Raw genomic sequence first — 15,805 nt, 5'->3', positions numbered from 1 at the left:
AGAAGAGCAAATAAATTGGGGGGTAGCAAAACATAAACTCCCCAATCTTTATTTTGGAAAGAAAATGTGCATAATTTCCTAATCCTTCTGGCTAGGATGGCAATATGCGTGGAATGAAATGCTCTAAAGTATGAAGACAGATAATTTGGGAGGGCATCCTTGCTGAATTACTTATAACTCTTTAACCATGAGGCAAGTTTGTTAATCTGTCTAAGCAGTATTTCCATCTGTTAAGTAGAAATGAATAAAGTTGTTGTGAGGTTTAAATACAATTTCACCTATAAAATGCTCCTTGAGCATAGTGCCTGAGATAGAGTAAGTGCTTAATAACTGCTAGGTGCTATTATTACTACTAGTCAACACCTACTAATAAGTTAAATGTAAAGACAATCTCATTCAAAGTTGAGTCACTGCAAGATTTAAGATTATGTAAGTTATATTTACAGTAATCTTAAAGGAATTGCTTCTGATTTTTTTTCAGATGTGTAGTTCCAGTAATGTTATCATCATCTGGTATATATTTTAACAGAAAGAAATAGTATTTTAATATTTATTTAAAAAGCCAGTTCAAATGAGACCTGTTTTACCAACCTGTATTTTCTGTATTTGTTTGACTTTTGTGTAAAGGATTGATAAGATGCTAAAAGGGAAATAAGAGTCCCCATCCTGAGTGACATAAGTTAGAACCAGCTGCATAACATATAACCCATTTAGGGATCCCAGCACATTAGCAAAAAATGTTCACTGGAGCTAGACTATAGTGAATTAGTGCCTGGAAGATACCTCTGGAGATACTGCTGACCTACCTATGAGTCAACTATTTCATGCCTTGCACCATATGGTAGGCATCCTCTAGTACCGATGCTTTCCTAATCCCAAGGAGGAAAAGTCTTGTTTAAAATATATGTCCAGCCTATAAGAGACTCACTTCAGATTTAAGGACACACATAGGCTCAAAGTGAAGGAATGGAAAAGATATTCTATATAAGTAGAAACCAAAAGAAAGTGAAGGGTAGCTATAGCTATATCAAACAAAATAGACTTTCAGCCAAAAAATGGTAACAACAGACAAATAAGGTCATTACATAATGATAAAGGGGTCAACTGATCAGGTAGATATAACAACTGTAAATATATATGCACCCAACATCAGAGCCCCTAAATATATTAAGCAAATACTAATAGATCTGAAGGGAGAAATAGACAAGAATACAATAATAATAGGAGACTTCAATATTCCACTTTCAGAAAGGGATAGATCATCCAGAGAGAAAATCAACAAGGAAACATTAGACTTGAACCATACATTAGACCAAATGGATCTAACAAAAATTTATATAACATTCCAACGAGTAGCAGCAGAACACATTCTGTGCATGGAACATTCTCCAGGATAGATCATATAATAGATCACAAAACAAGTCTTAGCAAATTTAATAAGACTGAAATCATTTCAAGTATCTTTACTGACTATAATGGTATAAAACTAGAAATCACAACAAGAGAAAGCTGAAAAACCTACAAATATGTGGAAATTAAACAACATACTCCTGAACAACTAATGGATCAAAAAAGAAATTAAAAGGGAAATAAAAAGATATTTCAACAAATGAAAATGGAAACACAACATACTAAAACCTATGGGATGCTAATGTTAATCATATACACTAGTGCACAAGGAAAATATCAGTAGGTCCTATAAGGTAAAAATAATACAAAAAATACTCTCAGCCACAATGTAATAAAACTAGAAATTAAAGATAAAGCAAAAATTAATGAGGTATTGAACAGAAGAACAGTAGATCAAATTAGTAAATCAAAATCCATGTTCTTTGAGAAAATAAACAAAAAGGACAAACCACTAGCTAAGTTAATCAAAGAAAAGGAAGAAAGTGCAAATATACAAAATAAATTATGAGGGAAATGACTAATGATACAGAAGGAATTTTTAAAAATCATAAGAGATTACTTTGCATCCCTCTATATGAATAAATTTGAAAATCTAGAAGAAACAGAAAATTCCTTAAGCAAATATAGCTTTCCAAACTAACTGCAGTAGAGATAAAAAGCTTAAACAGACCAATTTCATAGAGAAATACAAAGTTATCAGGGGACTACCCAACAAAAAAGGACTAAATTCAGATAGTTTCACAGGGGAATTCTTTCAGGACTTTACAGAACAGATAGTCCCAGTGCTACATAAATTGTTTCAGAGTATAGAAATTAAAGAGAAACAATTCTTTTTATGTAGCAAATATAACATTGATAACTAAGCCTGATAAATTTAGAACACCAAAGAAAATTAAAGAACAATATCATTTATGAATACTGATGGAAAAATAGTAGCAAATGAACTCCAACGCTACATTGAGAAAATAATACATTATAATCAAATGTGTCTTAGGAGTTTATATCAGAAATGCAAGAATGGCTCAATACTGGAAATCTATTAGTATTATTCACCATATTAACAGGTCTAGGGAAAAAAAAACCATATTATTATCTCCATAGATGTTGAAAATGTCTTTGACAAAATTCAACATCCATTCTTAATAAAAACCCTAAATAAAACAGGAGAGCATGTACTTTCTTTAACATGATAAATATATATACCTCAGTCCTAAAGCCAGCATTTGTCTTAAATGGGGGGACTCCAGAGACACTCCCACTAAGATCAGGAAAAAAATCAAGGAGGTTCACTATCTCTACTATTTAATATTGTTCTGTAGGTATTAGCCAATGCGAGTAAATGAAAGAAAAGAGGAATAAGAACAGGAAGGGGGAAATACATATCTGTATTTGTAAATTACATGATGGTATACTTGGAAAATTCTACCTAGAGAGTCAATGATAAACCTAACTCAAGAAAGGAAAATTCAGTAAAGAAGTAGGATATAAAATTAACATGCAAAAATCAATAGCATCTTATACTCAAAAAAAAAATTAGAAGATACAATGAATGAGAAAAGCTCATTTATAATAGCAACAAAAAAGATAAAATACTTAGGAATATATTTAACAAGAAATATTCCCAGTCTATATGAAGAAAACTATGAAGACTGCTTTTAAAGGCACAGAGGTAGACTTGAACAAGTGAAAGAACATCCCTTGTTCTTGGTTAGAATGTCTCAGCGTAACTCATGGGTAAAATGTAAGTTTTCCCAGAGTTAATTGGCTATATTCTTCAAAAATGTCAATGTCATAAAAGACAAACAAAGGGAAAATACCATAAAGGATATTATTAAGTCAACTGAAAAATTAATATAAGGATGGTAGAATAGATAAAAATATTGAATATGATGTTTAAAAAATTTTATACATACATACTCATAATCACAGATGGACAAGAACATGAAGTAGAGGATGACTTTCTGTAATTCTGGGAAATTTCTCTTTTTTTCACCTTTTTAGACGTTTTAGATGTTTAAAAATGAGATATAATAATATGAACACAAATTCCATTTTCTTTGCTTCTCTGTCATGTGGTTTATCCCTAGGTGATATATTGTTTATATGCTGGTGTGTGTTATATACACCACATATTTTTGGAGTTATGCAGGAAAATAAAAAGACTTCCCTTTAATGTCATCGTTGCCATTCATAATTTTTGATTTTTCTGTGGATTTGAGAACTAACATGTCATATGAGAGACAATTACATATAGATACCCCGCTAGATTACTAGCCCCACCACCCAGCCCTGCAGAATATAAGCTCCAGGAGGGCAGGGACTTGTTCCATATTTATTATTCTCAGAGAACAGAATAGTGCCAGAACATAGTACAAACTAAACACATTTATTTTTTAAATGAAAGAGCAGTCGCTGCTATTGTCATGCAGAATGAATGTAAATAGTAACTTTAGTAATCAAGATAATTTAAAAGGGAAGGCCTACATAATGCCCATAATGAAATGAAGTTTACACAGTGAAAATAAAGTTATATATACAAGAACAGTTATTGTCCAAGAGTAACTTCCACTTATACAATGACCAAGGTGTTTAGAAAATGAGCAAATCAAAACTTTAGGAGATACATGTCTGTTTCCTGTTGTATTTTTAAGCCTCTGCTTGGATTTTAAGAGCAATCCAAGGACAAATACTCCTATCCCTTAATCGTCTTTTTAAGATAAAGTTCCATCCAAAGATCTTTTTTTAATAATGAACAAAAATCATTTATAAATAAATAAATGTTAAATTGCACATCATATCATTCATAGGCATTACAAACATTTTTAAGTGAATTTTACTTGGTTTGCTTTACTTCTTTTTTCTTTTAAATTAATTAATTAATTAATTTATCTATTTAATTTTGGCTGTGTTGGGTCTTCGTTTCTGTGCAAGGGCTTTCTCTAGTTGTGGCAAGTGGCGGCCACTCTTCATCGCAGTGCGCTGGCCTCTCACTGTCATGGCCTCTCTTGTTGTGGAGCACAAGCTCCAGACGCACAGGCTCAGTAGTTGTGGCTCACAGGCCTAGTTGCTCCGTGGCATGTGGGATCTTCCCAGACCAGGGCTCGAACCCGTGTCCCCTGCATTGGCAGGCAGATTCTCAACCACTGCGCCACCAGGGAAGCCCACTTTTTCCTTTTTTTAATGAAAAACATGGACTTAAAGTTTGCTCCTGTTTTCCAGTTGGAAGGAAAAGGCTAAGTCCTTAAATGACATGTTTGCTCCACACGCACATTCTTAAAAGAACTATAGAGGAATACGTTTTAAAATGTATAATCAGGGGCTTCCCTGGCGGCGCAGTGGTTGAGAGTCCGCCTGCCGATTCAGGGGACGCGGGTTCGTGCCCCGGTCCAGGAAGATCCCACATGCTGTGGAGCGGCTGGGCCCGTGAGCCATGGCCGCTGAGACTGTGCGTCCGGAGCCTGTGCTCCGCAACGGGAGAGGCCACAACAGTGAGAGGCCCGCATACCAAAAAAAAAAAAAAAAAATGTATAATCAGCTTTATAAAATGTGTAATGTGTTGGGAGGTGACTAATCAATGTTATTTTCAGCAAGGGAAATACAGATAAAATTGAACTGCTTCCTAGTGCCTGTGTAAGAACTGAGAATTTATGAATTGACATGAAATTTCAGCAAAGGAATCTCTTCACAAAACCCTCTTCTCTTCTGGAAGCACTTTCTATCAGGTGCGAATAAATATACAGCTTCATTATCAAGTCATAAATATTCTATCAAGTAATTCTTAATAACACATGAATGCTCACAAAAGTTCTAATTTTCTTTGTCAACTTCCAACAAGAGACAGAAATAATAGCTTGTTATTATTATTTTCCCATAACAAAATTATTTGTTTCAACAGCAATGATACAGATGTAAGTGGATAATTTTAAGATGTAACTTGATGGAAAGTTATCTCATTTGATTTGATTGACCTCTTACCTAATATTATCCAGCTAACAACCTGATTAATAAGAGGCAGTCCTTGTTTCTTGAGTAGACTATTATGAGTGCCATACACAACACAAATGGAAAGCACCGTGCTTAGCATCTGAAAACAACAAACACAGAAGACGTAAATAAAAGAGAAGGTGGTGAGTGACTAATTTATATATTAGAAAGAATACTTAGAAAAGTGCTTGAACAACTGGAATCTGGCCAAAATGTTATTGAAATTGGACCAGCTCACCTTCTTGTGGCTAAGACCAACAGTCAGAATTCTTGTACTAAGCAAAAGCCCTCCTTCACAAGCATGAATGAGGTGTTTTACACTTTCAGGAGTATTTTGGCATACATTATCACACTGTTTTTACTTAGAAATATTTGTTATTAATCTTGAAGTTTTCTTAAATCCTGGAAGTGCAGAGAGTGAAATGTATATAGCTTGGCATATATGGCTGAGTGTCTTCCACCTCTGGCCCTCACTAACAGTCATATCTATTTATTCATTCAATACATATCTGTGGCCTGAGTTTTCACTGGTACTGAGAATACAAGGAGTACAATATTCTTTAGGGAATATAGACAAACTAGTGTAGAGTTGGTAAACTATTGCTTTTAGAAATATTATTTTATTGGAACGTGGTCACTGTCATTCACTCACATGTTGTCTACAGCTCTCTTTGCCCTACAATGGTAAGCTGAAAAGTGACAACAGACTCCATATGCCCCACAAGCCTAAAATATGTACAATCTAGCATGTCAGAAAAATGTTTGCCGACCCCTGAATTAGTGGATTAATAGCCAGTTTAAGAAATGAACTAAATTATGGCTATGAACAAAGTAAACTCTCTTAAAGATCAGATTAGCAACCTGATCACCAAATCCTAGAGATACATTTAATTTACTCATATTTTCAGTGAATGAAGAAGGAAGAATTGCTGTCAATAAATCTATGACACAATTCTAGGATCCTTTCAAATGTAAGACACATTCTCATTTTAGATACATTAAAATGTGAGAAGACAAATCTTAGAATCATAAAAATATATATATGGTACACAATAGAGGAATGAATGCAAATTAATAGGTTAAGGTAAGAAGGAATTACTTTATACTTAGGGGTATTTCTCACAAAGTCCATAAGAATTTTAACATGGTATTCTTTGCTCCTACAGAGTAAGGTTCAGAAACACTCACTTCGTCAAAGTATTCAGTATTACAGGTGAATTTTTTCAAAGCTACTATGGTTTAGTGTAAAATCAGTCGGTATACCATTTAAAATGAAAAGATACACTTCAGTAGGGCTTCCCTGGTGGTGCAGTGGTTGAGAGTCCACCTGCCGATGCAAGGGACACGGGTTTGTGCCCTGGTCCGGGAAGATCCCACATGCCGCGGAGTGGCTGGGCCCGTGAGCCATGGCCGCTGAGCCTGCGCTTCCGGAGCCTGTGCTCCGCAACGGGAGAGGCCACAACAGTGAGAGGCCCGCGTACCGCAAAAAAAAAAAAAAAAAAAAAAAAAGATGCGCTTCAATAGCTTGATAGGATCTTTGACAAAAATACTTCTCTTTTTATATGTTCTCTGTTGTTCTCCGAGAACGAGTTAACATCTTTTAAGTGTTGTATATTTTAATTTTTGAGTGTTCTTGGAAATACTATTATCCCAGCTTTGTTCTGAGTAAATTTTTTGAGGAGACTTAAATAAGATTTTTTCTCAGTGTTCTAGATGTGGTTTATTGTTTATTGTTGAAAAGGAAAAAAAAAGTGGTTTCCACTCTTATCTACAAAAAAGCTATCATTTTACAGTATATGACATCATATAATCTCTTACAACCCTACTGGATATTATCTTTACAGATTAAAAACAAACAGACAAGTTCTATTACTGAAAATCACACATCTAGTACAAAGCATAACTGGGAATTGACTCAATTTTGAAATGTCAAGTTCAAAGTTCTTTTCACCACTCCAAAACCACCAACCAAGGTGATGTTTATTTTCTCCTAGTATGTCATCTGAAGTCTTAAACTGACTAATTTTCTTGTAAACATACTAAGCGGCTGCTTTCACTTCAAAGAGCTTACTTTTTTCCTGACCCAAACTAGGACACCACAGAATCTCAGACCAGAGGAAGTCTTTTTCAGTTCAACTCTTTGGACAATACTTCTTATATCTCCTTAATCTCTGCTATCTAGGCGTTTTGGGGGGGGGGCCTCTGTTGACCTTTTTGCTATTTCATACCTTTTAGAGAACATATTTCCATATAATATCTTAAACAGAAAACTCTTCTCAGCTGGTATTGAGGTTAAAAAAAATAGGATGGCATCTTAAGAACAATATAATTAAATACAACTGTAAGATACATTTTAGTGTATCATTTGTATAACATAGTGTTGAAAATCTGTAACTGACCTGTAATAGATGTAACACCAGCTCTTCACTTACAAGACTATCTTTTCTTTTTAAGACAGATGTTACAACAAACAGGGATAGCAGAAGAACCAGCAAGCCTGCACCCACTCTGTTTTAAAACACAATTCACAATTTCAAATTTTCTTAAGACATTTATAGAATATATATCACATGAAAATATTAGATATTTTACTCTAATATAGAACCTCTCAATCATTTGCTTAATCAAGATGAAGTAACAAAATGAATACACAGGTGTAAGAAGAATAAAAATCTTAGAATAAAGATCCTGTGGGGATGGTGTTATTTGTAACTTTTCACACAATTTTTTAAGTATCTTCATCTTATTTCCATAATTTGATTTTTTTAACATTTATGCATACCATAATTCTCAGCTTGACTTGGACAAATTTACAGAAAACAATATAAAAGATAGCTATACAAATATACCAGTATCTACACCACACATTTTCTGACTATGAGCACCTACTCATACACAAAGGAAAATCTACATTTATAATCCACAAATTGTTCCTCTCTATCACTGACGCTGGTGCTTTTCACAGCTGTTTCTGGCTAAGGGAAGGATGGAAGAGGGGCCACAAAAGTAGCATGTGGGTGAGGCATTGGTACAGTAATGAAACAACAAATTACACTTTTTCAAGAACACCAGATACAGTATGGTTCCTGAAATCAAAGGAGACTAACATCAAGGAAATACTGTACTATTACTATTGAGTTCTATTTCTCACCTCCTAAAAATCCAAGTAACACAGGACGACTGAAATTATATTGAGGATAGAATCTGGAACCCAGTAATATAATAGAACTATGTGAAAAGGAGTTGGTTTAAGAGAAATAAGAAGGAGCAAAAGGCAGGGTTATAGAGAACGTGAAGCAGGAACTCCCAGGAAAATGCTTGTTTTTGCTTTTGTTTTGATTCTTCTAATATTCTCTTTAAGAATCATGAGGGAAAAGTTAATTAAATCTTATGAAAAACAACCGTGTATGATTAAGATTCTTTGTTTTTCTCCCCCATACCCTCTTAAAAAATAATTTGGTATTTCAATTAATTGGCAAATACGTTTTTACCTCAGAATATTATAGCTATGTTATATAAATTTTTGCTCTTTCTTTTTTTTTTTTTTTTAAATGTATTTATTTGTTTATTTATTTTTGCTGTGTTGGGTCTTCGTTTCTGTGTGAGAGCTTTCTCTAGTTGCGGCGAATGGGGGCCACTCTTCATCGCGGTGCGCGGGCCTCTCACTGTCATGGCCTCTCTTGTTGAGGAGCACACGCTCCAGATGCACAGGCTCAGCAGTTGTGGCTCACGGGCTTAGTTGCTCCGTGGCATGTGGGATCTTCCCAGACCAGGGCTCGAACCCGTGTCCCCTGCATTGGCAGGCAGATCCCCAACCACTGCGCCACCAGGGAAGCCCCTGCTCTTTCTTTTAATTTTTCCTTAAATATTTCACATATCTATCTTTGTAATTTTCTAAAGAAGAGAGATGAGGTGAGAGATCAAATGGAGAGTAGCAATTTCTCCATAAACCAGGAGGCAAAATGAAGAAGTTGCAAATATAGCTACTGGGAAACTTGAAGCACTGAGGAATTTAAATTAAGAGGGGAAACAACATAATTTTTAAAAATACAAATTAGATTTCTCATGGTTTAACAAGTTTACTTCCTGAATTAATCTTTACTGGAATAGGTAAAGTGAAAATTTTCTATGAAGACCATTTATATAATTTCTTTTCCTTTTAGCATAAGTCCTGTTCAAATATGTCAATAGTGCTTGAGCAGGACAGATGGGTAGAGGCCAATGAAAGGAGGGAAAGCGGCTTTATAGAGACAAGAGAAGAGCTCACAGAGTAGTGGGAAGCAAAAAATAAAATGTTTGACTTCATCTTTGCACATGCTGTTTACAGTTTATGACAGCTGCAAAATGTTTTCACTTAGAACTAATAAAGTATGGCTTAGATAAAACAGTCTTAGAATTCAATACAATTTTTTGAGCTCTGCTAATAAATTGACTTCCTGGAATAATTTCTGATCTAGTCCATATTGTTATTCTCACAGAAATGAGATAAAATGTATATAATTTATAGGTACTTTAAAATGAACACATACTTTAAAAAAATATTGAGTTAATTTTCCTTCAAAAGATATACCCTCATCTATTAAAGATGAGGTTAGAACGCTAAAAAGTTGGTTACACAAAGTTCAAAAGAAAGTAACAAAGATGATTACATGATTAGAAAATAAGAAAGGAAATGTTAAATGAAATAGTGATCATTTAATTTGCCAAGCGCCTGCACACACACACACACACACACACACACACACACAGCCATCAGATTACATGATAATAACTTTAAAGTTAAAAACAAATGTAACCAATTATTTTAAAGATTTGCTTGGGATATACTGAGGAGAAATAAATATAACAGCAGCATGGAGAATTCAGGTAAGGTATATAGAATTTTCTAACAGCTTAAGTGATTAAACATGAGAAAGCTGTCAAGGTACAGAGAGTTTCCTCCCATGGAGATCTTTACATTCAGAATAGAATAGAATTTAATTTTTCTCAGACATTAAAATGTGGACGTGATCAAAGGAAAAGAGACATTGCATCAATCATCAGTGGCTTTTAGACCTTTTAATTTTGGCAACAGAACATTTTTTCATGTGAAACTGTTTACTGATCTCCCAATATATAAAACATACAAAGGCTTCTAGACCTTTAAAAAATTCTTGGCATTTTAAGTTATCACTGGCACAATTTCATTTTTTACAAAGGTCCAGAAGCATCTTCAGGGAGTTTTAATGCCTCTCAGAGCCTGAGCCAAAATTATGACTAATGGTTTGATAGTATTTAGTATTTTAACTTCTAGTTTGTTCACATGATTTTAAACTCATGGTCAAGACTTGGTTCATATTTCATAGTGTTGATTGAGAAAAACAATTGCATTAAAAAGAAAATAAGTTAAAATATGGTGCATACACTAGAAAGGTATTTGGCTTTCGTCCTACAACAGGCATAAGTGGGAACACTGCCAGGAGCAAACAGAAGAAAATCCAACTCAGTGAGGTGCTCTAAAATAAAGAAAAAAGTTATCTTTAGACATTATGGTACAAAAACTGTCTTCAGTGTTTCACAGACTACATGGCTGTGAAACTAAAAGGAAAATTCAAAGTTTTACATCTGTTTACTTTAAAAAGTAATATAGTTACTATTTGTGAAGGATCTGTTATACAGTAGGCACTATATTAGGTATGATATAGGCATTATCTCATTTCATTCTCACAATAACCTCAATAGGTAGGCTGTATTATTCACAGTATTTCAGATGAGGAAACTGAGCTCAGAGATGTCAAAGTATAAGTAGCACCAGATCTATTACTAGTAAATGAAGCAGCCAGGATTTAGACTCAGGTCTGCTCTTTCAAAGCAAGCACTTCATTCAATTTATGTTCTACCATATATTGATGACATCTTTAAGAAAGCTGGCCTGCAATCATAATCAAATGATTGTGCCCAGGAGGGAAATAAGTAAAAATACTTCTGTAATTAGATTAAGACAAAAAATTGTCAATAGTCCCATTAATTGGAAAATTTTGTAGGTTCTCATAGAGTAGAAAGAAGATATTTCTATCTTCCTGCTACCTCCACCAAAAAGTATCAAAATGAAAACATGAGAGTATTCTTTGTAGAAGCACACTGTAATTACCTACCTAGTTAAAGGCAGAAAATCAGGAGTAATTATACTTTAAAATAATCTATCATGAATAAATACTTCTCCAGAGAAAAACTGAGGTGGCTCCAGACCAGGAGGGAGGTGACTCCTCTGACTTGAGTCCAGAGTGTGGCCTCTCATGCCACTGCACTGCTCTGGGCAGTTCCTCTGTGGCATTTAGGTATTTGAGCCTAAAGGAATCTAGGAAGTGCTTCAGAGAAGGACAAATCAGCTCTGCTTCTTGAGTATTTCAATCACCACAAGACCAGTTCACTTTGATATGAAAGTCTGCATGAATCACTGAAACCTTAAAGTCAACTTCAGTCCTCCTGTCAAAAGGGTCAGGATCTTTATGTAAGGTCACATTCTACCCTGTTCTTAAAAAAATGAATAATTCCCTGAGTTAAATGCATATCAAAACAAAGCCGCTATGAATCTGCCTAATTTCAAAGTGAGTACTTATACCTTTGCTCGAGTCCACAGTGGAGTGATAAATGGCCAACCTGCAAATGCAATGAGTCCAGCTGTAAGCATATAGCGGTAGAAAAAACTGAGAACCTAGTAATGCAATCCAAAGAAGAAAGGGAAAATGAGGTCATTTCAAAGGAGTTACATGTGTATGAAAGAGACCTGAAAATGTGGTAACGTGGTAAATTACTTACTAATACTTCAACTCCCAGGATAAAGAGTAACAGGTATCCAACAAAATGACTTGGAGGGAAGGTCAACAGTAATGTGACCAAGCCTTGAATAACTGGAAATCTGTTTAACAAGATTATTTATAAAAAGATTATTTATAACCTATATTGAATATAAAAAATTAGTTCTCATATAGTTAAAAATAAAAATTTTGTGCATAGAAATCAGGGAATTTTCAATTCATAGATTTTTCAAAAACTAAGATAACCTTCAACATTTGTTTCAATGGCTTTACTTACCTAAATCTTTTTTTGATACCTAGTATTCTAGGAAAAATGTAACTTCTGAATTAAGTTGATAATGATCACATTAATTTGCTTGGCTTTTTTATAAACATTAATGACAATAAATGAGCCTTATTGGATGTTTAAACATGGGCACATACAATTACAGATACAACATCAGAAATAAAATACAATAAACCCAAATGAATAAACATAAAGAACATTTTTAAAATTCACTAAAGTTAATTTTATATTGAAATCTCAACTGTCTTAATAAAATAAAGGTCGTTTTCCTAGTCTAGGTAAAGAAAATCTTAATTGCACTTTTTCACTGGGTGAAATAACCTTTTCCAAACTCAATTTAAGATGTCACTAATTGTACACTAATTGTAATTAAATGTGAATTCATAACCATTAAAAATGTATTACATACTTGAGTCCTTTTTACATTTCATCACTGGAAAAATTGTTTTAGCATTGGTAGTGCATTATTAAGTAGGCAATTATAAAAAGTCAGTATCACTTGGTTTATAACCTTTTTCTGATTGAAAACAATGGTTACATAATGTCATCAAAACGATTAAGGTGCCATGTTAGGAAAGAAAAGCTAACACCAGTCTAAAGGAGAATGTTTCTTTTGTTCCCAACAGTGATGATTTTGTAAAATCATTTAGATTATTTCTAGAAGAAAAGTGAATTTTTATGTTTTATTTTCTTTATAATCTATCAAAAAGATAAAGATAGAACGCAACATATTTTCAAAATCACTCTGTCCTTAAAATTTTAATGTATATGTATTCTTCATAAATAGAAAATTTAATAATTCAGGAGGGAATTTTGGATAACACCTTTCATTCTAAAAATTTTTAAGCCAGAGCAAATGACATTAGGAATAAATCCAATTTAAATATGTACATCCAGCAACCCTATTCCTTTCAAATGGAGAAGTAACAGTCTGTTCTTTTGTCAGTGTCTTTTTGCCTTGTTTTTAAAAATGTTAACATTTAAAATATTTTAATATTAATTTTTATGTTTCATATTAAGAAGAGGTGGTCAAAGCTGGAGGTAACAAAAATTAGAAAAGAAAACACATTGTGTCATTGCAACATGCTCGCCAGCCCTGACAACACCCTCATTCTGGGCTGTCATTCCCTGGTCTGCTTTCGGCATCTGGTTTGCTCAAAGGATACCCAAGACTAAGTTTAAATTTAGATTACTGGTGCAAATATAGAAATCAACACGATCGGTAACATGACCCTCGCTGCCTGTGAACATGAACCAGCCCAACATTTTAGTGATTTTCTTTTAAAGTGTTTATAACTTCCATGAGAGCTCTACCTCTGCTGTTTCCTACAATGATAAGAATCCATTTCAAGTCCACCTTGTGAGCAAGCACTGAAAGGTAGAACCACAGCATACAAGAATAATCTCCCCTAACCCCTGTAGGTATACATTACTAGATTGGATTTAACTGCGAACTTTCATTCATCTAGGTTTACATGATAGCTGGGAAAGGAGGGGCAAAAATGTATGGAACAAAAGCATGTAAATTGCTTTGTGAAACATGAAGATACACTGGAAACTGGGATGATGAGACAAATTCAAAACGTAAGTCACTCCTGACATAGTACAATCCATATTAATTACTTAATTTTTACTCCAGATTTTTCTTATAAAAGATAACACAAAGAAGGGAATGAGGCCAGTGCTACCTCGGCAATCAAGATGAAGTCAAAAGGGAAAAGTAAAAAGGATGTTTAGGGAATTCCCTGGAGGTACAGTGGTTAGGACTCTGCACTTTCACTGCCGAGGGCCCGGGTTCAATCCTGGGTTGGAGAACTAAGATTCTGCAGGCCTCAAGGTGCGGCTAAAAAAAAAAAAAAGCCTGTTTATATGCAACGTTTATGCTGTTATGAATGAAATGAAAGGGCTTGGAGATTTGAGGGTATTATAATTATCTTTCATGAGTTATGCTACAGAAATCTGATGCATTTAAATACAGATTTAACTGTCAGTGAAGTGAAAAACAAGACCACAAGATGTGTTACTTACTCTCTCAGAACCGCATACCATACTGGCAGTGGCAACAAGCAATATATGTAGTAAGTCCAGGGACAGGCTTGAATCAGCAGGAAAAGTGCTAGTAAAATGCCAACAGCTATAAAACTACATGACAGGAGATGGCTTGGTTTCTGAAAGTTAAACAAAACATTGAAAACACTCCAGATCCATGCTACTTGATAGGTTTTTAAAAGAGATTTTATAAAGTGAAGAAAATACATTACTTTCTTTCAGTGATTCTACAACTAGATGATTAATCTAAGAGCTGCATTTAAAAAAAATCTGTCATTGGAGAAGCACATTATAGAAGAAAAAGCTGGATAGCCTGGAATTGTTGCAATTAGGTAATTCTCAATTTAAAATGACTATGCTCCTAAAGTTTGTTTGCAAGTAACTTCTTCAGAACTCTGAACATATTTCTCCTTAGTAACAATTTTATAAATGTTGATTAAGTTCACTGACAAGCCCACAAAAGCCCATTTAATCTACAATAAACTGTGGGACCTAATCTTCATTTGGAACAATAATTCTATCTATTCAAACTTCAACTTGACATGCTGCCCACGCTTCTCTCTCCATCACCCAACCACAGTAGGTTCATTCAGTCATATCTTCTCTCCCAAACACCTGCCGAACAAGAAAGGAGCTCCTCCATGTAAATCACCAGTGACGGCCTCCACAGGCCGTGGGTGCTCTGGGCCAGGAGTAATGATGTGAGGGTCAGGGACAGAAATGCCAATGATTGGAACAAGAACACACTTATGGAAAGCTGTGATGCTAAGAGCACACTGGAGAAAAAAAAAGGACTGGAGGGGTCACATGGTACTCTCTTGCCTCCGTGCCTTGTTTTCTCTCTCTCTGTTTCCCCCTTGTTTTGCTACCCAAACTAAATAAGGTGAGAATTAAGAATTAGCTTCTGGAGTAGGGGAGGTTAGGGAGGAAAAGCAAGAGTTTTTTCCCCCTTATAATTCCTCCCTCTGGCCTAAAATGTCACCAGAAAGGAAGTAAAGAAGCAAGAATAAACTAGGGCAGAGTTGTAAAAAGGAAGGTGAGACACAGCATTGTGATTAATAAGAGTTTGGCGCTACACAGATCAGAATTCAAATCCTGGCTCTGTCACTTGCTCACTGTATGACCATGAGCAAAGTACAAAACAGATTCTGAGACTTAATTTTACCCCATCTATAAAATGCAAAGAATAATTCCATATCTATTTATCAAGGCTAGTAATGCTTAAATGAGATTATGAAAAGAGCTTAACAAAATGCCCAGAATATTACTACTGCTTAAT

The 15,805-nt window shown here is 34.5% G+C and overlaps 1 protein-coding gene across 2 annotated transcripts in view; it reads right to left on the bottom strand.

The window, feature by feature from the left end:
- Window positions 1–15,805, bottom strand: part of PIGN (phosphatidylinositol glycan anchor biosynthesis class N) — a 109,413-nt gene that overhangs the window by 40,554 nt on the left and 53,054 nt on the right. For both annotated transcript variants that reach the window (XM_082852561.1, XM_082852562.1), the window contains 6 exons: window positions 14,506–14,645; window positions 12,193–12,292; window positions 11,996–12,088; window positions 10,798–10,889; window positions 7,794–7,902; window positions 5,386–5,494 (listed from right to left, as the gene is read on the bottom strand). In XM_082852561.1, coding sequence (XP_082708687.1) covers window positions 5,386–5,494; window positions 7,794–7,902; window positions 10,798–10,889; window positions 11,996–12,088; window positions 12,193–12,292; window positions 14,506–14,645 — 643 coding nt within the window. The remainder of the gene's footprint in view (window positions 1–5,385; window positions 5,495–7,793; window positions 7,903–10,797; window positions 10,890–11,995; window positions 12,089–12,192; window positions 12,293–14,505; window positions 14,646–15,805) is intronic.

The sequence above is a fragment of the Leucopleurus acutus genome (genome assembly GCF_964270905.1).
Source record: "Leucopleurus acutus genome assembly, chromosome: 13".
Lineage (NCBI taxonomy): Eukaryota > Metazoa > Chordata > Mammalia > Artiodactyla > Delphinidae > Leucopleurus > Leucopleurus acutus.
The sequence above is the reverse complement of the archived record's forward strand: the minus strand, read 5'-3'. Positions and strand labels throughout refer to the sequence as shown.